This window comes from Accipiter gentilis, unplaced genomic scaffold (assembly GCF_929443795.1).
Source record: "Accipiter gentilis unplaced genomic scaffold, bAccGen1.1, whole genome shotgun sequence".
In the NCBI taxonomy this organism is placed as follows: Eukaryota; Metazoa; Chordata; class Aves; order Accipitriformes; family Accipitridae; genus Astur; species Astur gentilis.
In genome coordinates, this window is record NW_026060956.1 from 595,005 (window position 1) to 619,157 (window position 24,153).

At 58.1% G+C, this 24,153-nt stretch overlaps 1 protein-coding gene across 1 annotated transcript; it reads left to right on the forward strand.

Moving 5' to 3' along the window:
• The first annotated feature begins 4,858 nt into the window (after window positions 1-4,858).
• On the forward strand, window positions 4,859-22,876 carry LOC126037192 (adenylate cyclase type 10-like). The gene is given in 26 exon segments (XM_049797456.1): window positions 4,859-4,966; window positions 5,013-5,024; window positions 5,026-5,188; window positions 5,496-5,600; window positions 6,719-6,757; window positions 7,408-7,551; window positions 8,280-8,485; window positions 8,923-9,016; window positions 9,334-9,422; window positions 10,004-10,195; window positions 10,310-10,431; window positions 11,069-11,145; window positions 11,453-11,642; window positions 12,554-12,606; window positions 14,044-14,197; window positions 14,916-15,108; window positions 15,623-15,709; window positions 16,188-16,471; window positions 17,096-17,232; window positions 18,120-18,236; window positions 19,294-19,548; window positions 20,246-20,584; window positions 21,386-21,600; window positions 21,983-22,090; window positions 22,248-22,426; window positions 22,699-22,876. Coding segments are annotated over 26 exon segments (3,840 nt in total).
• Window positions 22,877-24,153: the final 1,277 nt, after the last annotated feature.

The window sequence follows — 24,153 nt, forward strand, 5'->3', positions numbered from 1 at the left end:
CACGAGGTTCAGAGCAGACCCCCTTGCTTTCTAGGCTCCTTCTCCGAGAGGAGCCTAGGGGCGGCTGGATCTACTCTTAGTCCCAGACTTGGTCAACTGTTTATGCCTAAAGTGATGAGATGTAGGCATCATGGAAAAGGAGAGGGGGCAGGAGGGAGGGGAGGGAGAGGGAGAGAGAAGATGATTTCACCAGTCCTGGGTCCAGCACTGGTTCAGTCAGCCGAGGGGTCCAGTCAGCTGAGAGGTCCCCTAGCAGTGGGCTTGCACAGCTGGGGCTTCCGTGTGTGTGTCCTTTTATCATCCTTGCCCCCTCCTTTGGGTGGGCACTCAAGCTCCTTACGCTAATTAGGTAGCCTTTGGGAAATAGGTCTGTGGGCTTGGGGGTTGTTGGGGGAGTAACTTCCCCTTGCCTGCAGATGTGATCTTTTGCCATGCACAGTGAGCTGCCCTGCTCAGCACATCAAGAGCAGCATATCAGAACAGGGAGCTGTGCCCCCTCTAGCATGCCCTCCCCTCCCTCTCCTGTTGCTGATGGGGTGCTGATGGGCTGCTTTTCACCTGTGGTTCCTTGCTGGGCAGAGTTCCTTGTTATGCCCTTAAGCAGAACTTGCCCCACCACAATGTTTGAGACATTAACTTTTTCAGTCCCTCACAGGGGGTCCCAGGTTTGGGGTCCCCAGGGTTTGAGGGTCCCAGGTTTGGGGGTTTCCAGGGCTGAGGGATCCCCAGGCTTTGGGGGCTCTGGAATTTGGGGGCTCTAGGGGTCTGGGTGTCTCAATCCTCGGGGAGTGCCTGGGGTTTAGGGGGCCCCGGTGTTTGGGGAGGCTGGGTCGGGGGAGTTGCAGCATTCCCAGAGTTTGGGGCTCCCATGTTTGGGCGTCCTGGACTTGGGGGTTCCTTGGTTGGGGGTCGCTGGGGTTCGGAAGTCCCGGGTTTGGGAGTTCCCAGGCTTGGGGGTCACCACCTTCAGGATCCACAGAAGCAGCACCATCTAGGTGGTTTCTTACTAATCCTGTAACGGAAGAAATACATCGTTCTTCTTTGGTGTGGTGTGCCAGCTTTGTGGAGTTACCCTCCAGCACCCATCTCTGCGCAGACATGAAAGAAGCCAATTTCTCAGCTCTGCGCGTAAGACTGGCTTATTGCGCACCGGGTACCGACCCCCGCTTGTGGGACAACACATCTGCAAGTACGGTACTGACCCAGATACGAAACAGAGGGTGCCAGTTAATCCCAGGTGCCACATACGCTGCACCTTCTTCCATCGCCTCCTCTCCATGAATTGTTTTCCAGTCTCTCCCACCTCCTCCCAGCTCAGATACCTGCACTCTGGCTCAGGGCTGGCGACCCTCGGGGCAGCAGCAGGAGCTGCTCTGACCCTGGTGCTGGGGTTGTCCCTGGGGCTGAGCACTCGGGCCCAGGGCTGGTGAGCTGGGCCATGACAGGGCCCAGGGCTGATGAGGTCTCCCCCAGGCCCGTCCACACTGCGAGACCACCTGCCCCTGCAACTGTAACTGTAACCAACCGCAACTGTAACTGCCCCTGGTCCCCCCCTCGCCCCGGCTGCCCCACCCCGTCTCTCCCCCATTTCTCCTCAGGCCACTGGGCCTCTGCCCCCCCCGGCCCCACCCCAGGTCGGCAGTGACTGACAGGCCAACACCGGCTCCGCTGATTGGCTCAGCCGTGGCCAATGGCACAGCAGGGGCAGCCCGGGCCTCTCCTCACAGAGCTGCCCTGCACCAGCTGCCCCCGCCTCAGCGCAGCTGCGCCTCAGCCAGCCGGGACACTGGGCCTGCGGAGAGACGGCCTTCGAGAGGGGCCATTTCACCTGGAGCTGTTCTCTCAGCAGCGCAAGGTGTGTGCGCAGGTCTGCCCTCCCTCAGAACCTCCCCGGTCTGCTCGTGGGGTCTGGGCCTGCTCAGGGAGGGAGGGAGGGGAGGGAACAGGAGAGGGCAGGAGGGGATCGGCTCTGGATTGGCAAGTCTTTCCCAAAATGCGGGTCGGTCTGTGCTCCAGCCACAGCCCCGGGCAGGAGGAGCTGCATGACGGGAGCCGCTGGCCTCGGCCAGGCCTGCACCTGGCAGGAGACAGGGCTCTGGGCCCGGTCACACTGCCCACGTTGAGCCCAGCACCCAGGGCCTTCGTCAGGCCTCACCTTCCCCTGGGGCTGAGGAGGAGAGACACCCTGTCCTGGCGTGGCGCGGGGCATCCTCCTGCGGCCAGAAGGAAGGACAGAGCCCTGTCACTCTCCCCACAGGGGCTGACCACCGTCCTTCCCTTCTGTCCCTGGGGCTCCCCAGTGCTGGCAAGGCCCTGCGGGGCTTCAGGGCCAAGCAAACGCTGGGGCCCCGAGGGCTCCTGGGGCAGCTTTGGGCATCTCTGAAGCTGAGGCGTGGCTGCCCCTTTGCTTCTGCAGATGCAGTTATCTGCTACCCGCTTCATGATCCGAACCGTTCCTTCGTCGTGGCACGTGGACTGGACAGATGCCACGTCCCTGTCAGTCTGGGAGGACTTCAGGGAAACAAGGAAGTTGCAGCATGCACCCAGGTAGGAGGACAGTGGAAAGGAGCCCTGACAAGGTTTTTCTGCTGTTTCAGAGCTGAACTCAGACGTTTGTGTGCATCCCAGCACCAAAGTCTGCTTTTTTTCCCTCCAAGCTGCACAGCTTTTTGCCAGCAAAAGCGAGTCGGCCCGAGCTGGTCTGTGGGATAACTTGGCTCCTTCCATTTTGCGTTGCATGCCTACACTTTTCCTTTTTTCCACCAATGTCTTCCTTTCAACCCCCTTCCCCCCAAGTTCCATCCTCTTTCAAAGGTGATTCTGATTTCAGTTTCTAGACAGATCACGGAGCAGGTAGACACAGGATGTAAGCATGGACTGGTCTCTACCTTCGGAGCTGTAGGCTGAGCTGGTTTACCTTTACAGGCTAGATAGATAGGGGCTACGGGCAGAGTTTCTGTTTTGCTCATTAGTACTCCTTTTGGGGCCCTGTGACAGTAAGTTTGTCTGCCGGCAGATCCGCAGCAGTTAAAACTGACACTGAAAGAGTTTCAAGGACGGATGCTGTTCTGTGTGTTTCATTTTGGGTACCCATTTCATTGAGCTAGAATTATTCCTTTGCAGTTAGGTGACGGCGATCTTCTTGCACTGGTCTTTTCTTTCTGGAGCGCATCCTGATGTCCTTTGTCATCCAGAGCTTTCCCCTCTGCTGCCAAGAAGAGCGATGGTCGTGATGAGGACTAAATCCTGTGAGTAACGATTTCTTCAAGTCTGATTATGAAGGTGCCAAGCCTCGTTTTGGGGGTCCAAAGGCTTCACTTCAGGCCCAAAGCCTCATGTTTAGCTTCCAACGCCTCTTTCTTAGGGACGAAATCCTCCTTGTCATGGGCCATAGGCTCGTTTTCAGGATTCGGCCTGCAATTTTGAGGGCCCAAAGCCTCATGTTGAGCATCCAGAGACCCATTTTTAGGGTGCAAAGCCTTAGGTGTTGGTACCAAAGCATCATGTGAGGGCCCCAAACCTAATTTCAGGGTTCAGAGCCTCATTTTCATTTGTAAAGCACCATTTCTAGGGCCCAAAGCCCCATTCTTAAGGCCTTGACCCTCCTTCAGAGAGTCGAAACCCGCCTTTCACAGCTCTAAGCCTCAAATGTTGTGCCCAAAGGCCTGTATTTGGCATCAGAGCTTCCTTTCGGGGGGCCATAGAGGAACCAATAGGCTCACCTTGTTGTCAGGGTCCAAAGCGTATTCGTAGCATCTCCCCCATTCTTTGCAGTGACAAAGGCTGCTTCTGAGGGCTGAAATCCTCATTTGGAGGGTCCAAACCTGTCTTTCATTACCCATGGCCTTTTTTGAAGAAGCCACAGTTTCATTTTTAGGATCCTGTGGTGGTGTTTATGTCACTGCCGATAGGGCAGGCCCAGGAACCTGGCTTGTGCAGATGCTTGTGATGTCACTTGTGGCCCAGTTCCTCTGCCGGAGAGGGCAGAGGCTGAGCGGCCTCAGGAGAAACAGGCGAGAGATGGGCCGGGGGCAGCTGGGGCAAGGGAGGGAGCAGGGCCAGGACCAGGACCAGGGGTGCTACGTGCACAGGAACAGGTATCTCATTTTTATAGAGCAGCATCATGTTTAGGATCCAGCCAGTTGCTTTGAGGCTCCAAGCTGCATCCTGAGTTTCCAAGCCCTCATTTTTATGCTCCAAACCCCTCTTTTAGGGCCCAAAGCTTCTGTTTTAGAGTCCAAAACTTCAATCCTAGGCTCGGAAACCTCCTTTTTATGGTCCAAAGCCTCATTTTTAGGGTCCAAGCCTCATTCATCAGTTCCAAGCCCCACTCTTCAGGTGCAAAGACTCTTTTTGAGGGCCCAGAGCATCATTCTGAAGGCTCACAGTCTGATGTGGAAGGGCCAGAGCCTCCGCTGTAGAGGCCCAAGCCTTATTTACAGCGTGCAAAGGCTCATTTTCAGGCCCCAACCCTCAGTTTTTAGCTTCCAAAGTCTCCTTTTTAGGATCCAGTCTGCAGTCTTGAGGGTTCAAATGCTCATTTGGAGGGCCCAAAGCCTCATTTTAGGGGCCAAGCTCCTCGTTTAGGGTGTGAAGCCTCATTTGGAGCCTCCAAAGACCCATTCTTAGGGTGCAAGGCCTTAGTTAGGTAGCTGCAAATTCAGCAACGGGTCGCTGCACGAGCCTCCCTTCGGCACTGTCCTCCAAGAAGTGGGGTGGCGCTGGCTGCCTCCGAGTCATTGGCTCAGCGTCAAGCAGGGAGACTGGGTCACGGCAGCAGCTGCTCGGCAGGCGATGACATACAGACGATGTCGCTGTTAGCTGATTGTGTTGCTTGAGGACAGATGATGGGTAAGCGATGACCTACGGAGGAGGTCACTGCCAGGTGATTGTGACCACCACCGTGAGGGCAGAGGGCCAGTCCCGCACAGAGGCCCCGGGCTCACTGTGCAACTCGCACTGTGTGGTGAGGTCCTCGTCCTCCCAGCTGGGCACGGCCATCTTCTCCTGAGGTACCCCGTGTGCCACAGGGCGCTGATGATGGCTTCTGCCTGGGAGAGGAACCGTTACCACTCACAGCTGGAGAAAGCAGCAGCTTTTCTCCCCAGTCTCATTGCTGAGGACTGCCTCAAGATTATCAGTCCCGTTCAGGCTGTCCAAGGAGTGCTGCTCTTTGCGGATATTTCAGGTGGGGTGAGCAGGGAGGAGCAACCACGGACACGAGCCTTTTTGGGACACGCTAGGCCCTTTGGAGCCCTGCCCTGGCTCCCCAGACAGAGGAGAGAGCCATCTTGTCACTGCTGAGGTGTTCTGCTGGGATGCCCAAAGAGAGGGGGACGGGTTATGTTGGGCGGTCAACCACTGCCACCACCAGCACTGAGCCAGCGCGTGGGAAGGTGTGACCTACAGGTTCTCGGGCCGGGCAGCATGGAACTGGCTGCCAGGTCCTTTGTCCCACGTGGGCATTTCCTGACTTCTGGGTGTCCCTGTTACAGGTTTCACTGCTTTGACAGAGAAGTTCATCCAGAGGGCCGGCCCAGACAGAGGCACTGATGAGCTGGCGCAAACCCTCAATTCTTGCCTGTGTGACATTTTGGAGGGTAAGAGCCGTGCTGCGGGACTGTCTGCCATCGGGCCGTGAGGCTGCTCATGGAGGGTGGGGGTAGACATGCTGGGCAGCCTGGTCCTGCCTCCTTGCAAGGGCTGGGGCTTTCTGTGGCCTGCAGGAACAGCAAGAGCAGCCAGGGTCTCCCGGTGAGTCAAGACGGGCGCAGGTCCTTTCTGCTCCCCCCCTGTGGCTGAGGAAGCACCCGCTTTCTCAGCAGCTTCCTCTGTGCTTCTGGCATGAACACCCGGCTCAGTGATGCATTAGTGCCCAGAGCAGGCTGGGGGCATCCAGCAAGTGCCAGCGCACAAGTGACCCGAGGATGCTGGCGCTGATATATGTGTGCCTGTGACACCCTCGCGGGCGCCTTTTCACAGGGGACTTCTTGACCCTTCTAAGCTGACCGTGAGCACATTGGTGGCCACCTCTTTGGCAGCCCCTGTAGAGCAAAGCAAGAGAGTCCTCAAAGACGATGAAGGGTCTGGAGCATCTCTCCTATGAGGAAAGGCTGAGAGAGCTGGGACTGTTTAGCCTAGAGAAGAGGAGGCTTGGGGGGTGATCTTAGTAATGTGTCTAAAACCTGAAGGGAGGGTGCAACGAGGACAGAGCCAGGCTCTTTCCAGTGCTGCCCAGTGTCAGGAGCAGAGGCCACGCCCCAGGCATGTACTGAAACCCAGGATGTTCCCTCTGTACGTCAAGAAAGGCTTTTTGACTGTGAGGGTGGCCGAGCGCTGGCACAGGTTGCCCAGGCAGCTTGTGGAGTCTCCCTCCTTAGAGCTATTAAAAAATGATCTAGCCACCGTCTTGGGCAGCTGGCTCTGTGCAGCCCTGCTTGAGCAGCAGGGTTGGACCAGATGGACCCCAGAGGTCCCTTCCAGCCTCCACCTTTCTGAGATCTGGTGGCAGCTCGCAGGCCTGCCTCCGTGCCTGCTGTGCACGTAGCAGGGCTGTGGCCCCTGTGAGCCCGGGAGGCAGGCCAGAGTGGTGCTTTCCTGGGCTGTGCCCCACGGTGCACCCTCACCTGGGTGCTCCTCTCGGGGCGGAGGGGCTTGCTCTGTGGCTTCTGGAAGAAGGTGTCCACATGACTCTTCCTTTCCTTCTCTCTGTCCGCAGAGGTGCTGACTTTTGGAGGAGACATCTTTAAGTTTGCTGGTATGTACTTAGGACGACGATGCCCACGTGTGCTGACCTGCAGCATTTACCTGTTGTGGCGGCCATTTGCTGTGCTCTGCTTCTCAAGAGGCTCTGTGTAGCACCTTGAGGCGGCGTCCTGGCCACTCACGCAGCCCCCGTGCAGTGCCCTTTCTCCAGGCTTCTCTTTCTCCCGGGGCCTGCCTGCCTCCGGTTTGGCTTTGGCAAGGGCTGTTGTCTCCCTCATTCTGCCCCTGCTGGTAGGACCCTGGGCTGGGGGTGGGGGGACAAGGAAGCACTGAGAGGAGGAGACCCCCGAGAAAGCGCAGCCAAAGGTGTGTGTCGGGGTGGTGGTCGAGGGGCGGGGAGGCCCTGGTGATGGCGGAGCTCGGGCTGCCAGGCTGCGAGGGCAGGACGAGGCCCTGGTGTGCTGCAGCTGCAGAGGAGCGCTCGGGGCAGGGGGTGCCAGCGCTGCCGGCTGTCGGCTGCTGTGGCTGGCCCGGGAGAGGAGAGGTGTGCCGGTGCCCAGGGTTTGGCCCTCCAGGACGATGCCCTCCCACAGGCCCATCTTCCTCAGCGCGTCGGCCGGTTTCTGCTGTCCCTGCCACTGAGCGCAGGTCGGGGAGAGTCAGGTCTCAGCAGAGCCTTTCCCTTTCCCTCACTTTCCCCAGGGGATGCTGTGCTGGTGCTGTGGAGAGCACCACCCCGGGAGCTGGCTAAGACCATCAGCCTGGTGCTGCAGTGTAGCCGGCAGATCCAGAGGAAGTATGGGAAGCGTGACACGCACGTGGGTCAGAAGATCCAGCTGAAGATAGGTACGGGCGCCGTGGCACGGGGTGCTTCTCGCTGGCAGGGAATGGGGGGATCCGTCCTGGGGCTAGTGCCAAAGGAAAGCATCTCCTGCGAGCATTTAAGGGGCCAGCTGTAGTCTGGGCGGGGATGGGAGACCAGGCCGGCTGGGTGTGCGTGCATTTGCAGATGCAGAGGAAGCTTAAAGGCAAAGCGGGCGTCAGATCAAGTATTAGGGTCCTCGACTGTCTGATTTAGCACAAATGTCTGTGGGAGGTAGTTATCTTTCCATTTTTTTCAGGTGGGGGCAGCTTTGCATCCTTTGCCCTGCTGGATTCTCCCCTGCCTCTCACAAAGAGCAAAGGGGAGCTGCTTTGCACATGGCTCTGGGAAGGGCTTTGGCAGGCTGTCGTGTGTGTTGTCAAGCAGCCAGCTACAACCTGCCTGCACGTTAGTAGAGCAGGCAGTGGTCAAGCCCGCCTGGTTTGCTGGGCTTCTGGGCAGGCTGCTGGGCTTCTGGGCAGGCTGCTGGCTAAGACACCCGGCACTCTCAACACACTGTCTATTTCTAGACACCCGTTTCAGGGACCTGTGTCAGTATGCCCCTGAGTAGGATGGAGGATGCCCTCCCTTTCCATAACGCCAGTCTCCCCACTGGGCTTCAGATTAGGTTCTGAACAGCTGAGATGCTGGGGGCTGTAGAGCTCAAAATCTTCCCTGTGTCAGTGCCGCTTCTCCCTCTCTCTCTCACCAGGGATCTCTGCAGGGCCCATGGACCTCCTGGTAGTCGGAGACAGGAGGCGGCAGTACTTCTTGATCTGTGGCGAGGCCCTGGATGAAGTTTGTGAGGCGGAAGAGCTTGCGAATGCAGGTGAAATAATCCTCTCAGCCACCTCCTGGGAGCTGTGTGAGCGGCAGCGGCTCAGGACCAGGCGCCTTACAGGCAAAAGAGCTGTGAAGGTAGGTGGGTGGCATGGCCTGTAGAGCCATTTTGAGGACCCAGACCTGGACGTGAAGGAGGGAGGTGTCAGAAGGCTGAGGAGCTGGGTGTGGAGAGAGTTGGAGCTGTGGAAGTGGGTGGGCAGCTGAAGCTCTTGTCCTTCCCTCTCAGGGGTAACGGTGGTCTGGGCTTGCTTGGTTTGAGGGGTCGGGAGGCACTGGGAGGGTTTTGGCCCCACCAGCAATGTCCTCTGTGGGTCATGGCGCTGTTGTTGACAGCTGGGGGATGCTTGGGTGATGCCTGCCCAGCTCCGGTGCTTCTGAGGAAGCACTGCTGTCCCATCCAGCCAGGTGGGCTTGTTCTCCCCTTTTCTGGGCAGTGACGGTGGAGGGCAGGCTTTGTCCCCTGGGACTCCTGGGGAGGCCAGTGGCAGTGCCTTCACGCCGTGTGTCTCCAGGTTACAGGCATGGATCCGATGTCTTGGTCAGAACGCCAAGACGCTTTACGCAAGCTTGTACGACACCCAAGGAGCCACCGCTTGGAAGGGGAAGGTGAGTGCCAACTTCACCTTGTTCGCGGCTTGCCTGGAAAGGTGGGGCCTGGCTGCTTCAGGGGCCAGAGAGGAACCACCTGCGCCCTCTTCCTCCTTTCGGCTGGCGCGCGTGCTTTTGGCCCTCGCGTGCATCAGCTGGGGCGGTGGCTGCTGCTGCCTTCTCCCTCCAGGGGACAGCACTGCCGTGAGCATCTGGAGGTGGCAACATGAGCAAACACAGAAGACTCTTTCTCCCCCGTTTCCCGTGCCAGCCTCTGCTTTCCAACACCTCGTAGTCTTGTCCTCCCTGTGACCACCTGCTCTTTCTCTCCTCAGGTGCCATGAGACCTGCTCTTCTCCTGCCCGGTGGCGCTAATGCGTACGACATGCTTAGCAAGTACATGTCAGGAGCTGCTCTCGGGAAGGTACGTCCAGGCCACCGCTGCTGGGGTGCAGGCCACCACTGCATTTTTGGAGGGCAGAGGAAGTGGTGCATTGCAGAGATGGAGTTCTCACGAGAACAGACAAAGAGAAGGAAACGCACCCTGAGAAGACAGCGCGGGGAAACTGAGCCAGGGGGCACTGGTGCTGCACCATTGCGTGTGTTGTCCTCGGAGAGATACGGGTGGTGGGAGGCAGACTTCTGTCTGCCTGTCTTTTCTGTGGGTATGGCTCTGGGTGCGCTGCGGTCGTGGCGGAGGAATAAAGGAGAGGTTGCACTGAAGTCCCCAGAGCATCCCTGCGGGTCGCCCCTCATGTCCATACCCGTCCCAGGATGGGGTGGTACCGGAGCACCTTTCTCTCCTTTGTCATTTGCGTTAATGATTCGGTACCTGCCTGCCACAGGCTGGGCAGCCTGCCCGCCATTTGCACGGAGAGGAGGATTTAGCCCTTCCTCGGGGAGTACCTGCTATTGCCAGTATGCCTGCTCTCCCTCGGCATCTGGTATGGGCAGTAAGCCCCCGGGAGAGCAGGCGGGTGAAGCCATCATGCTCTTGTCTTCCAGCTTGATGACAGAGTGCCGCTGGACCTCTTCTCTGAGCTACGGCCAGTCACCAGCCTCTTCGTCCAACTGCAGTTGACTGCAGGAATCAGCACAGTGGACATCCGCACCCTCATCCACGATGCCAGCAGGATGATGCTAGAAATCCTCTGTCCTCACAAAGGCAAAATCAACAAAATCGTCCTGTTTGACAAAGTGAGTGTGTGGGAGCAATCGCTTCCCCCCACCCTGAGGGGGTGGGCGGTGAGGAAGAGGGAGAGGCTCCCTCTTAGGCATTGTAGCAAGATGTGCTGCATCCGTCCTTGGCAGGGCTGCATGTTCCTCTGTGTGTTTGGCCTCAGTGGAGAAAAGCTGCCCTACGAGAGCATTCACGCCTTGCAGAGTGCTACTCAGATCTACAATTCCTGCTCCACGATGCTCATGGAAGTAGAGTGAGTGTGTGGTGGGGGTGCGTGCTGCTTGGGATGGCGCAAGGGGGCTTCCCAGAAAGAGACGTGTCTTCTAGCTTGCTCTGCCTTGTCCCTGGCAGGAAGGAGGCAGTGCCCTGAGAGGTGGCAGGCAAGCCCCGGACTTAGCCCTCGGCAGCCAGGCGGAGTCCCGCCAAGCACACCCTGCTAGCCACCGTGCTGGAACGAACCCTTGCAAGGGCAAGAGGCTCCTTGGTGCCAGAGGCAGGCCCTTCTGGGCGACTGGCCCATGAACAGGGATGGGGTCCAGCCACCTGATCTCAGGTTGCTGCCATCGCAGGCAGTGACATCGCGGGTGCCTTCTTCCCTCCCTCTTTGCTCATGAGAGGGCTGTGGCCTTCTGCAGGTTGCAGCTCAGGGAAAGTGGCCTCAGGGGAAGTGTCCAAAACATCCCACATGCGCTCTACCCCTGTCCTTTGTCCCTTGCAACGTGGGTATGTTGCGCCCCTGAGCTCTCCACGTCCCCAGGACCCGCGCTGGCAGGACAGGATGGCAGGTGGCCCAGGCTAGCGCCGAGGGGAGATGCGGGAAGGGATGAATCTGGGCGGGCAGGACTGCGCCTGGGGCGCTGCTGAAGCTGCACTGTTTCCCTGTGTGCCAGGGCAGTGTCTGTTGCAGTTACCAGTGGGATGGTGTTCTGCGGAGTCACCGGCCACCCTCTGAGGCATGAATACACAGGTAGGAGGCGTGTGTCTGAGGCGCGGGAGGCTGGCGTGGGCCTGCTTAAGCATAGCACTCTGGAAGAGGAAGGCGGGCTGGGAGAGGGCTTTCCCAGCAGCCGGTCAGGAGCGGCCCGGGCAGTGCGGGTCCTGGCCCGTGGCAGGAGAACGGGCTCTGTGGCCGTTTGTTCCCCTGGGTTCTGCTGATCCCGCTGTGGGGTTGGCCTGTGCTGGAGGTGAGGCAGCCGTTGGCCTGGAAGGGCGCCACGGGGCTGGTCGCACAGGTACGTCAACGCACGCTCTCGCACGCTCTCTCTCTCTGGCAGTCATTGGCCAGAAGGTGAATTTGGCAGCCCGGATGATGGTGCACTACCCTGGGCTGGTGTCCTGTGATGCAGTGACCTACGCCTCCTCTCGGCTGCCCCCTTACTACTTCAAGGAGCTGCCGGAGAAAAAGATGAAAGGCCTCAGTCATCCTGGCACTCTCTATCAATATGTGGGGATCACCAAGAAGAGGTGAGTGACCTCCGAGAGGGCTGGACGAGGGGATTGTGTCATCAAGGGTGCAGCCTTGGCCAGCAAAGAGGAATTAGGCAGAGAGAGACCAAGCTGGTCTCCCTTGCCTGTGGCTGAGACGGTCAGAAGCCCTGGTGCGGGAGGCTTTTTGCCTCTCTCCCCTGCTGTCTCCTGCTGCTAAGAGAGCGGGAGTGAAGCCCCAGGGATGGGGAAGGTTAGTCTGTCTTGGCAGACACAACCTGGCCTTGCAGGCTCTGTCCAAATGGCTTTCAGCTGTGCTTGCTCCACCACATGCCCTGGTAATGCTGACCCAAGGAGGTTTTTGGGACAAGCCGCTTCCGAGCAGGAAGCTTTGGGCCAGCCTGGTTCCCATGGGGAAATGTGGACCGTGGGGACACCCTTCCTCATGTCGTCCTGCTGAAACCTCAGCTTTTCCTCTGGGCCAGGATTTGACCTTCGCTTTGGATGACGGTTTGAATGTTAACATTGCCATCTCTTGGAAACTACAGGAGGAGCTGAGCCAAAGGTGCTAGGTGCTTGGCATCCCAGCCCGTTCAGTGACACAAGTCCTCCTTTCCAAGACACTTGTTTCTCTTGGCCAGCGTGTGCTAGCCAACAGCACACCCTGGCTCCTTTCACATGTCTGCAGTGTCTCTTGGTTTGGCCTCTGGTGGTGGCCTCTGGATACGTTCTGCTGTTCTGCCATGGCCGTTGGGCTTCTTTATGCTTGAAGCTGTCCTAGCGTGCAGCTTGAACTTTGGGTGGGGGTGCATACAGGGGAAAACATGCTGCCCGAAAGACAAGCAGGTGCACGAGGAGCACATCCTGCCCCTCCATGCCAGGCTGCTTCTCTGTGTCCCCTGGCTTCTCACCAACTAATTGACTTGTGTTTTCTTTTCCCCTGCTTCTAGCATATTTGGCATGGGTCTTGCCAAGAAGAGGTCAGAGTACACCCCCTTACTGGGTAGGTGGAGAATGCCTTGCTCTTCTGAAGCCCAGTTTCTTCCCCTTGGTAACTTTTAGTGCCACGCTGGGATGGGAGAAGCTTTTGCCAGGGATGGTGTTGCTGCAGAGGCCCTAAGGAAGTGCGGCCTCTCTCGGCCCCTACTTGGTTGACCTCTTTGGGGTGGAAAGCAGGGTGAGGCGCCTGGTGCTGCCTTGCCGTGCTCCAGACCTGGTACGAAGGTACCTTTCAGCTACGGAGCTGCTCACGCCTGGGGGCTAAACTGATCCTGGTCTTTGGGATCAGGAAAGCGATTGCCTTCTGCCAGTCTCAGGGAGAGTTCCGGTGGTGGGTTCTCCCCCTTGTACTCCTCAGAGATCCTTTCTTGGCAGCACCTGGGCGTAGACATGGCAATGTCAGGACCCACGGGGTGCCTTTAATCCCTCGGTGTCTTGCTGGAGGTTTTGGGCCCTGTTACGGGTTAACCCCGGGAGGCAGCTCAGCCCCACGGAGCCACTCGCTCCCCCCAGCGGGATGGGGAAGAGAATCGGAAGGCTAAAAGTGAGAACAGTGCTGGGCTGAGATACGCACAGCTTAATAGGTAGAGCAAAAGCTGCGCAAGCATGCAAGGCCAAATCAGGCATTCGTTCCCTGCTTCCCATGGGCAGGCAGGTGTCTAGCCATTTCCAGGAAAGCGGGGCTGCATCGTGCGTAACGGTGACTTGGGAAGACAAACGCCGTAACTCCAAACGTCCCCCCTTCCTCCCTCTTTCCCCCAGCTCTTCTTGCCAAGCACCGCATCATATGGTATGGAATAGGCCTTTGGGCAGTTGGGGTCAGCTGTCGTGGCTGTGCCCCCTCCCAGCTTCTTGCGTGCCCCCAGCCTGCTCGCTGGCGGGGCGGCGTCAGAAATGGTAAAGGCCTTGACGCTGTGCAAGCGCTCTTCAGCAATAACCAAAACATCGTTGTGTTATCAACGCCCATGTCTGGTCACAAATCCAAACCATAGCACCATAGGAGCTATCACTGAAGAAAATTCACTCTAGCCCAGCCAAAAGACACTGAAGATGCTGCCTCAGCTCCCAGGAAGTGCCCTGTGGCTCATGCTACAGCGAGGAGATGCTGCAGCGACTCGCATCATCTCTTCCACTCTTGTGCTGGAGCACTGCGGGGAGTTGCATGGGGCCGGCTGAACCTCTGTGTCTGTGGGAGGGCAGAGGGTGGCGGGACGGGGAAGAAGGCATGGAAGCTGCACTGTGGGGCAGGCGGGCCCGCTGCCGCTCTGAGGAAGGCAGAGGTAAAAAAGCTGGGATGAGTGGGCAGGAAGGAGGCCTGGCTGCAGGCAGGCTGGTGGAAGTGGTGGCGGGACAGGGAACTGCGGTGGAGGGTGCCAGCCAAAGCGGCATCTCTCTGCTTTTCAGCACACCCAGCAGCTGGTTTTCTTGTTTGTCTTCACAGGTCGGGAGAAGGAGATTGACCGCTTTGGCAGCTGCTTGAAAGCCTATGAGGACTTAGGACAAAGCCACATCCTGGCATTTGAGGGCACGATGGGCTCCGGAAAGAGCCACTTACTTACCGAACTGGCCTATTTAGGCCAGGCTGCTGGCCACAGGTACAGGTTTTTGACCTCTAGCTTTGGGATGCTGCCCCTGCCCATCACCTGGCAGCCATAGAACAGTCCGTCCCCTCTGCTGGTGCGCCTGGTCCTTGGACTGCAGCCTCCCGAGAAGGCCTCCTGGAGACTCTCCCTAGGAGCACCTGCATGCTCTGCTCCCGCCTCTACACCTCTGGGGAGTTGGAGGTGGCTTCTTGAGCCATGGCCTTTCCTTCTTCACCTCTGGGCCAGGCACAGATAGAAGGAAAGAGCCCGAGCCCAATGTTTTTGATCTGACTCCAGACGCAACAGACAGCAGGGTGGCCTGTCTCGGAAGCCCTGCTTGCCCTCTGCTCCTTCCCAGAAGGAGCACTGGGGCAGAAAAGCCTTCCTGTGGTCTGGGAGTCAGGCTGCTAAGGTCTGGAGCCCAAAGGCAAACCCACCACTTGCTCCATCCTTGCCCCTTAGCCCCGTGAGTTCCTCTGCAGGGGGGACGTAGCGAGACCTGGGCCGGTGCTGTGGAGACACAAGAGTCTGGAGCCGGCTCTCCCAGTGGCTTGGCAGCAACTGCCCCTCTGTGCCCTTTCTCGTATGAGGAGTGAAAAGCTTGGCCTCCTCTGGGAAGCACTTTGAGACGAGTGGCTGACGAGCACCCCCCCAAGGGCATCTGCACCCCTTTTGTCTTGGAAGGCTTGGGCTGTTGGGGATCTCAGTCCCCTTTGCTTTTGCACGGCAGGGTAGTTGCCATGGAACTGCTAGAGGCCAACGTGAGGCAGTCCTTCTCTGCCATCCGTACGCTGATGGCCAGGGCCCTGGGCCTCCAGGACAGTGAACCGTGCGGTGCCAGGCAGTGCACGCTGCAGACAAAGCTCCGAGGGACAATTGAAGAGAGCAGCTTTTGTCTCCTCAATGACATTTTCCTTGTCGAGGTGAGAGCAAGAGGCCTCTCTGGCCCTGGAGAAGGCCTTCTCATGAGCTTTTCTGGGTCTGATGTTGCGTGGGCGCGCTGCTGGGAGTGCCTGAGCTCGGGGGTGGGAATCATGGGGGTGGTAGCACAGGTTTCCCATTCCTGGGCCCTGGGGGGCTCCCTTTCCAGGGTGAGTTCATGTCCTGCGCTGCATCTGGCGGTGCCTGGTGCCTTGTTCAGCACCTTGGAAGTGGCACTGGAGAGAGGCTGGTGCTGGGCGAGTGGTCTGCTCCAGCCAGCCCAAGCTTCCTACAGGCAGAGAACCAGCTCTTCAGCCCACCCCCAAGCCCCAGCTCTGCCAGAGGGCCTCTGCTTTGAGCTCCAGGTGCAGCCCCCACTGTGGCTCCTTGCACCTGTGCTGGGGAGAGCTAAGGTGCTGAGGCCAGCAGGGGCAGTTTGCTCTGCGGTCTTGCTTGGTGGGTTCATGTGCCTAGCCCCGGAGCGATGCTTCTGCCTGACTGTGCTTTTCTGGCCAGTTTCCCGTTTCGGACAAGGTTCGCGAGATGCGTGGAATTGAAAGAAAAAAGGAGTTGCACTCGACTTGGGCAAAAGTGCTGGAGAAGGTGAGCCTTTCTCCTTCCTTCCTTCCTTCCTTCCTTCCTTCCTTCCTTCCTCCTGGGTCAGAGAAGGAAAACAAGCCTGCTGGCTGCAGACTCTGCACCACAGCAGTGTGAGTGCATGGGAGGACCACACGCCCGGGCCATCGCCCTTTGGGGCCTGAGAAACCCCCCACCCCCACGTCCCCCCTCCTCCACGCAGCCCCACAAACACACCCCATAGCTTTCCTCCCGTCGAGTGTACCCTGGACAAGGAGCAATGGCTTCTGCATTCCCTTGCCCAAGCTGCCTCCTTCTGCAGGTCAGGTGGTGTTAGGTGTGACCTTAAAATCTCAAAGAAATTGAGTCAGTAAGCTTCTGAGCAGGGAAGCAGCTGGGGAGAGACTTCAGAGCATCCTCTCAAGAGACAGAGGCTCAGTCTCCTCCCCTGCAAGACACTTGGGATTCCACTGGATTGTCCTCAGAACATCCTGCTTTTTTTCAGACCATTGGAGGAGAATTTGGCATTTTCGTCATCGACAATGCCCATTTCATCGACCCTGCCTCCTGGAGTATCATGTCACCCGTGCTCCGAAATGTCTCCTACTTCATGGTCATGAGCTTGGCGCCGGGCTACCCAAGGACAGAGGGCTTTTGCAAAGCTGCAGCAGACAGCACAATGTCCCAGAAAATCACCTATCTTCATCTGGATGAGCTGAAACCTTCAGCTGTGGTGCAGGAGGTCTGCCAGAACCTTAGAGTAGACAGCATCTCCAGGGATCTAGCGAGGTAAGTTTGAGGCAGGGGAGCTCCTCCTGAGGGCTTGAACCTATGCAGACCACGGGCGGGAATCAGCCCCCCCGGAAAGGGAGCGCAGGGCCACTAGAAGCATCACCGACTCTAGCGAGTACTCTAGGAGGTGGGTTGCTTGTTATGCCTTGTCCTGGCAGGCGTGAGCTGAGAGCGGGCCACTGCCGAGACACAGAGCGTGGGAAGTGTCAGCCCTTCGCGGCTGCACAGAGAGGAAGGGAGGAAGAGTCCCGAGCCCAAGTGTGGCTGGGCTGTGAAAAGGCCTTGGTCTAGGTGGCCAGGCTGTGGGGGAGATTCCCTGGGACAGAGGCCTGCCCTGCTGCCAGAGAGGATCTAGGCTCCTGAGGAGGGGAAAGGCAGGGCTCGCTGCTCTGCGCTTTGGCCGTTGGCCGCAATTCTTTTCCCACGGACTTCAGCGAAGGCCGGAGGTTCGGGGGGGCCCAAAAGCCCAAGCCAGCAGAGGACTGTCCCATTCAAAGGCAAGGTGCAGCTGTGACAAAGATGCTGGCTACCCTGTATTGCCCAAGTGACTCGCTGCCCACCTGAACCGTGTTTCACTTTACTCCTCTTGTGGTGGTCACTGCCGCGTCTGCTCCTGTCCAGGTTCCTGATCCAAAGAAGCTTGGGGATCCCGTATTACTGCAAGGAGCTGCTGGGCTGCCTTCTTTGCAACAACATGCTCTTGTTCCGCACCCGGAGGCGGGGTGGAAAAGCAGAAGACAACTGGGAGAGCCTGATCAGTAAGCACCTTTGCTGCTGACTAGCGAGTTGCTGTGGCGCATTCTCCGCAGCACAGTCTTGCCCCATCGTTCCCCCGTTGATCTGGGCAGAGTCAGATCTTGCAGCAGTGCAGAAAGTGGTCTGGCGGAGGCGTGGGCTCCTGCGTGCCTTGCTGTTGGGACAGCCAAAGCAGGGGCTGGCGAGTTGTGGTGGCTTGGAGGGGCCTAAATTCTTGGGGGGGTGCGGGGGGGATTGGGGGTCTAAAACACGGGGGAAATGGTTCCAGAGCACATGTGTTTCTGGTGTTTCTTAGGCATTCTAATGGGCACGTAATTTACCCTGGCCCAACGCCAGCTCACTTGAGAACAAACCCCAGCTTGAGGCGAGGGACGGGCCTGGGAAACTTGAATTCAAACCCATAAATCCCCACAAGGGTGTGGTAACGGAAGAAAACGGTGGCAATGCCGCCGAGAGCGCCATGCCAGCCAGAGTGCTGTGGCCTTGGGAGCAGCCGGGGCTGATGCTGCATTTTGCATGATCACTGGCAATTTCCCTGGCTGCGGAGGTAGCCCTGTCGAAGGCAGCAATGCTGCTGCTTTCTGTCGCGGGGCATTCAGTTGCCCCCTAGGCACTCCAGAAGCTTTGACTGAGGGGCTGTTTGGGAAAGCTGGTCTGAAGGCAGAACACCTGCCTGTTCTGGGAGGGCTATGCAAAGAAATGCTTGCAGTGGGAACCTGTTTTGCTGTGCTTAATGACCACGTTCAGCGCGTGCAGGTCTGTGCGCTTGCACTGGACCATGTGAAGTGGGACTTGTCCCATCTCAGGTGAATTTTGAAACGTTTGCAAGCCGCAAGTGACTTTGCAAATTGCCTTAGTCGTGTTCTCTTGCTCCACCCAGCTTCTGCAGTTGAGGCTTCACCCCTCACAGCAACCTCGAGCTCCAGCGCGGGGAACGATGGCACGGTCTGCTTCATCAGACCAGACGTGAACCCGGAGAACACGGTGCTGCCCACCACCTTGAAAGGTGAGGGACCGAGAGCCGCTCTGCCGGCTCGCGGCTGTGCTGGGGCCCCTTCGCGGGGCATTGGCTAGAGGGAGGCTGGGCATTTGTGTGCTGCAGAGTCACCCTCTCAGCTTGGGGGCTCTGCTGGGAAGGTGGCTCCAGTGCAACCAGGAACAGGCCTGGGGTTGCGGGCAGCCATTTACCCCTCCTGGGTGTGAACCAGCTGTGAGCCTGCTGGCTGCTTTCCAGCAGCAGGTAGGAGAGAAAAGGCTATTGGTGCAACACTAGAATGGCTCCCTTTTCTCACAGAAGCAAATCCTTTGCTGGGAAAAGTCTTTGACTTGCCGCTGACTCAGCTGTGATCGCGACTTTGCCCTCGCTATTCTCTTTTTAAGCTCCCCAGCTAATGGCGCTCTCAAGGCACTTAATCCAAACCAGATCCGTTGTTTTTTTCTGTGAATTGGCACGGAAATCCCCCCATACCAGGAGAGCGGGATGGGGGAGCTGTCAACGACTGTCCCTCCTCTCTAGCCATAGCCATTTGTATGAACCTCGAAGAAACGTCATGCTAAAGCATTCCTGCTATTACGTTGTTCTGTCCCATCCCTGCGCGCCGCCCCCCCGCCCAAAAAAAAAAACAAAAAAAAAAACAAACCCCAAACAAAAGGCATATTATTTTCTGGCCAAGTTAAGAGAGGCATTGTGGGGAGCTCTGAGTCCACCTCTGCTGTGGGGAAGGTTCTCTGTTTTCTGTGTGCGCTGTTGGGCAAAACCCTACTCCAGATCTGGTAGGGCGCATCATGGACGCATGTACCTGCTGGATCCTGCCCTCCTCACCCCAGGGGGGCGAGCGTCTGTTTGAGCGTCTCGCTCTTCCCCAGGCCTTGTGGCCTGCGATTCCAACAGGTGTGGAGCCATTTTGAAGACGCCTGCCCTGGGTTGCAATTGCCCAGCAGGTGCGGTGCCGAGGAGAAGAGGCCAAAGTCTACCCCATTTCATGTGTTGAGACTTTCCAGCCTCTCCAGCCTCAGCATGGGGAACAGGCAAGAGAGAAAGAGGTGTTGCTTCTTTTTGACAGAGATTGCGCTGGCCCAGCTGGACCGGATAAAGCCACTGAAGCAGACGGTTTTGAAGTTTGCAGCTGTCATCGGGCCAGTGTTTACCACCCAGCTGCTGTCACACATCCTTCCTCATGGCATCAGGCACAAGATGAATTGCTTGTTGGACATGCTGGTGAGCGACAACATCCTTAAGTGGCTGAAAACCACAGAGGTGCCAGAAGATGTCCGAGATCCTACCAAGGGGCCAGGCAGCTCTCGGCAGGCAGAGAGTGGTAAGTGGTAGCAGTGAAGAGGCCAAGGGAGCTCCCAGCTGTGTCCTGGTGGGGCTCGCCGGGGCACGGTGCACTTCCCCCCTCTGCCCCAGTAATGGCTGGGTGGAGCTCAGGCAGGCATGGCGGTTCGGGATGGCTTGTTCAAAGATCTTACAAGTCAATCTCAAAGAACGCTAGCGTTGCGCTGGAGGGAAGCTCCCACCAGCTGTCCCAAGTGCCTCTGCTCCTCTGCCTTCAAGTGCCGCTTGTAGCGCAGGCACGGGAGGGCGTGTGCAATCACCGATATCCTCTCCCAGCTGCCTGCGGCATCCGCATCAAAGGTGGCCTCCAAAGTGCCCCAGGGCCTTTGAGAGGCTTTTATTCAGCTTTGATTCCCCTGTGGCGCAGCAGGGGAAGCTCAGGAGGCTGGGGACTGCCTTGCCAGGAGCGGAGAGAAAGCACTGGCCGGGGCTTGCTTCGGCTGGCGGCAACATCCCCAGCTCCTGTCTGGAGCACAGCTGAGCACTGTGTCCCCCGGGCTGTGCTAGCATCAGCAAGGCAAGGCGGGCCCTTTTGCCTCATCCTGCAAGGCTCGGTGTGCAGCAGCGCTGGTTTGCCGCTAAGGATGCTCACCAAGGCATGACTTTCATGCCCCGGCTGGGACGGCCCTGAGCCCTGGCCCCAGCTCAGGCTGATGCAAAGGCCCTTTGCCCTGCAGGTGTGGAGAGACCCTCTCTGAGCAAGAAGACCACGGAGCGGCAGTCTGGCGTGCTGGTCTTCTGTGTCCCACTGCTGCGGGAGGCTGCCTACGAGCTGTGGCCCGAGAGACAGCGGGTCGCCTTGCACCGCAAGTGCGCCGCCTTCCTGGAGCGGCACGCGCACAAATGCAAGAGCTGCAGCCAAGGGGACTTTGTTGCCTTCCACCGCTTCACTGTCACCAGCAGCCAGGAGGGAGGGAGCAGTCAGGGCCCTGCTGAGCAGGGCGACCCTCACAGCTGGGAGGCCTTGGTGCTCGCAGGAGAACAGCTGAAGAGGGATAGGACTCATGCCCCTGAGGGTATGCTGTGCACCATGCTTCACAGCCTGGGCCCTCCAGGACCCCAGGGGGGGCTGTGCTGGGGATGGGGTGGGAGGACATCTGCTAGGGACGAGCCCAGGAGGTGAGGATGGCCACTGCAGACTTTCCGCAGTGTGTCGCGACCCTTGCAAGGATCCTTGCGATCCCCAGCCCGCTGGGAGAGGGAGAGTAGTTCTTCCCCCGGGGTATGTGAGGAGGTGTCTAACCCCCTGTTTTCTTTCCTGATGCTGCAGGTGCTCTGCAGCAGCAGCAGGCTTTCCTGGAGGAGGATTTTGGGTGAGCAGACACGGTTTTGATGATTTTGGAAGGCAGTGAGCTCAGGGTGTCCAGAGGAGACAAAGGAAGCGCCGCCATTTGGCTGCCGGTTGTGACTGCAGCTTAGGGAAGAGGCTTTCTGTGGGGTGGGAGGTGGGAGGAGGTGGCCGTGGAGGTGAGGGAGGGCTTGAGGAAGCCTGTGGTCTCAGAGCGATCATCGCACTACACTGGAGCAGCCCTTGCTTTCCAGTTCCTACAGAGTAGCACTGCAAAATCTGCAGGGGAAAACCTGCCCCGGGGACTCGGGTGGTTTGCCTGTGGGAAGAGGTGACAGAAAGCCCAGCTTGTCTCTTTCTCCCTACCTACAAAGCACCTGTACGGGTCGTACGTGCCTGTGGCCTCGTGCTCTGCTTTGAAAAAGGGCTTTTGATGCCATCTCTGTGGGGAGAAAAGCAGTACAGGTGATGCCTGTGTATTCTTTGCTCTCTTCTTCTCCTGGGAACCGTCCTCTGACTAGTGTGGCAGGACGGTTTCTGGCAAAGAGGGAACAGACAGCTGAGCTGCCCAGCAAGACCGACAGAAAGCACAGCGGTACATGCTCATGTGAATGCAAAGCCATCGTGGAATCGGTGCTTGTGCCTTTGGCTCGCCACTACGTGGCGATGGGCGATGCTGCCAGAGCCTTCTACTACCTTCTGGAGTCTGCGGCTGCCTACCTGCATGTCTCCAACAGCTACATGGTGAGTTGCCCTGCTTGCCAGCACGCACTGTGCACAGAGGCCTGCCTGCCTGCCTGGCCGCTGCACTCGGGCATGCCTTTGCGGGACCTTGGAAGGGAAATGCTGGGGTCAGACCCTGACTTTTTCCTCTGGTTTGCCTCTTCTGCGGCAAGAGACACAAGGCACTGTGCCCTTAGCACGGGGGGCATTAGCAGGGAGGCAGTCTGAAGGATCACTGGTGCCTGTCTGTGCTCTGAGACAGTGTGACTGTGTTTGGGCGGGCGTCACCAGGGGGAGAAACAGGCCCTCTTAAGACAGATGCCAGAGGCAATGACGAGGGAGGACAAGGCTGGCCATGGGCTCTGCACCCACGCTCACCTGCTCTCTGTGTGCTTGCGCAAAGGCCCTCATGAAGCTGAACGAAGCGGAGGTCCTGAGGAACTCGCTAGAGAAGAAAGCAGATGTGATAGCCTGCTTTGAAGAGGCCACCTTCTTCAGCCTCAAAGGGGAGGTAAGAGACGGGCAGGTCTGGAGGGATCTCCCGGGGGACGGAGCTGGATGCCTCCCGCGGTTGCAGGGGATATCCCTGGCATCTCCAGCCACTTGGAGATTCCTGCAGTCTCCTGGGCAACTAGTCCATATCAGGATGCTTCCCTTTTCCTCTGCAGGTCTGCTGGCATATGGGGCACATGAAGCTGGCAAAGAAAATGCTCAGGGAGGCTTTGAGCCTGCTCGGAAGACAATTCCCCCGGACCTCCATTGGAGCCTTTGTCAAGTCTCAGGTGGAAAAGTTGCCGTGTGCCTCTTCTGTTTCCAGAAGAGTATCCTCCCTTCCGCAGGAGGCCCGGTAAGAAGCAGAACTGAGAAGCCAGGGGAGGAAGAGCCATTTCCCACCTGGTCCCAGGCATCCCGGCCCAACCTGCCTAGGCTTGAGGCCACCCTGAACCTGACACATAGGCCTTAGCAGGACCGAGGCAGTAAGGAGCCACGTGCGGGTAGACCAGGGGACGGCAGAGCCCCACACTCCCTCCCTCCTTGCACCCTGCTTTCCCCCGGCCCTGTCCATTTAGCACTGCACAGCTAGAGCCTCTGGGCCAAGCAGTTTCTCTCGTGTGGCAGGAGGAAGAGGCTAGCCTGGCTGCTGCGGCAGAGCTGCTGTCTTTCCTTACTGGAGCACCTCTTCAGCCTGGAGGGCACTTCCAGTGGACGGACGTTCTCCCGCCTGGCAGCGCGCATGAAGGCCAACACGGACAGGGCAGCGGACTCCTATCGGGCAGCAGACTCCTGCCACAGATAGACTTACGCCCAGAAGGGTGGCAATGAAGTTACCTCATTAAACAGCTCCGTCATTATGACCTTTGGAGTCGGGCCTTTCTTTCTTTCTTTCTGCGGCACGGAATGGTACGCTGTCTTATCGTTTCTGTTGATGGCTACTGCGGCGGCTCCATCAGTGATGGCTACAGCTCTCTCGCAGGCCCTTGTGCAGGCTCCTGATGGAAGACGCTTCTGATTTGAGGTCGCATTAAAACCAGAGGCCTCTAAAACCCGAGCCCTCTCTGTTGTTCTTGCTCCTCACCACCTACGTACGGGCAGCCGGCTACTGCTGCTCCCTGTCTTTCCCCCGCTAAAGGGGAGGGGTTCCCAGGGTTTAGGGGGTGTCACGTCCCAACTTCTCAGGACCATGACTCGGGTTTGCCGATTCCCACGTCAGGATTAAGGTGAAACAACACCAGGGATCCTTTAACTCCCAAAACTCAACTTCTCTTCGCTCACCACAAGAATTGGCATGCTCACCGCAAGAATTCGTATGCTCACAACAAAAATTGGCATGAAACTATGTTGGCAAACTGTCTAACGTGTGATAACCATACATCACCAAAGATACGCTACAGGCCTTGCTTCTTTGGGAATCGCTTCAGGGAAGACAATGAGGAGAGCCCTCCCGTTGAGTCACGAGGTTCAGAGCAGACCCCCTTGCTTTCTAGGCTCCTTCTCCGAGAGGAGCCTAGGGGCGGCTGGATCTGCTCTTAGTCCCAGACTTGGTCAACTGTTTATGCCTAAAGTGATGAGATGTAGGCATCATGGAAAAGGAGAGGGGGCAGGAGGGAGGGGAGGGAGAGGGAGAGAGAAGATGATTTCACCAGTCCTGGGTCCAGCACTGGTTCAGTCAGCCGAGGGGTCCAGTCAGCTGAGAGGTCCCCTAGCAGTGGGCTTGCACAGCTGGGGCTTCCGTGTGTGTGTCCTTTTATCATCCTTGCCCCCTCCTTTGGGTGGGCACTCAAGCTCCTTACGCTAATTAGGTAGCCTTTGGGAAATAGGTCTGTGGGCTTGGGGGTTGTTGGGGGAGTAACTTCCCCTTGCCTGCAGATGTGATCTTTTGCCATGCACAGTGAGCTGCCCTGCTCAGCACATCAAGAGCAGCATATCAGAACAGGGAGCTGTGCCCCCTCTAGCATGCCCTCCCCTCCCTCTCCTGTTGCTGATGGGGTGCTGATGGGCTGCTTTTCACCTGTGGTTCCTTGCTGGGCAGAGTTCCTTGTTATGCCCTTAAGCAGAACTTGCCCCACCACAATG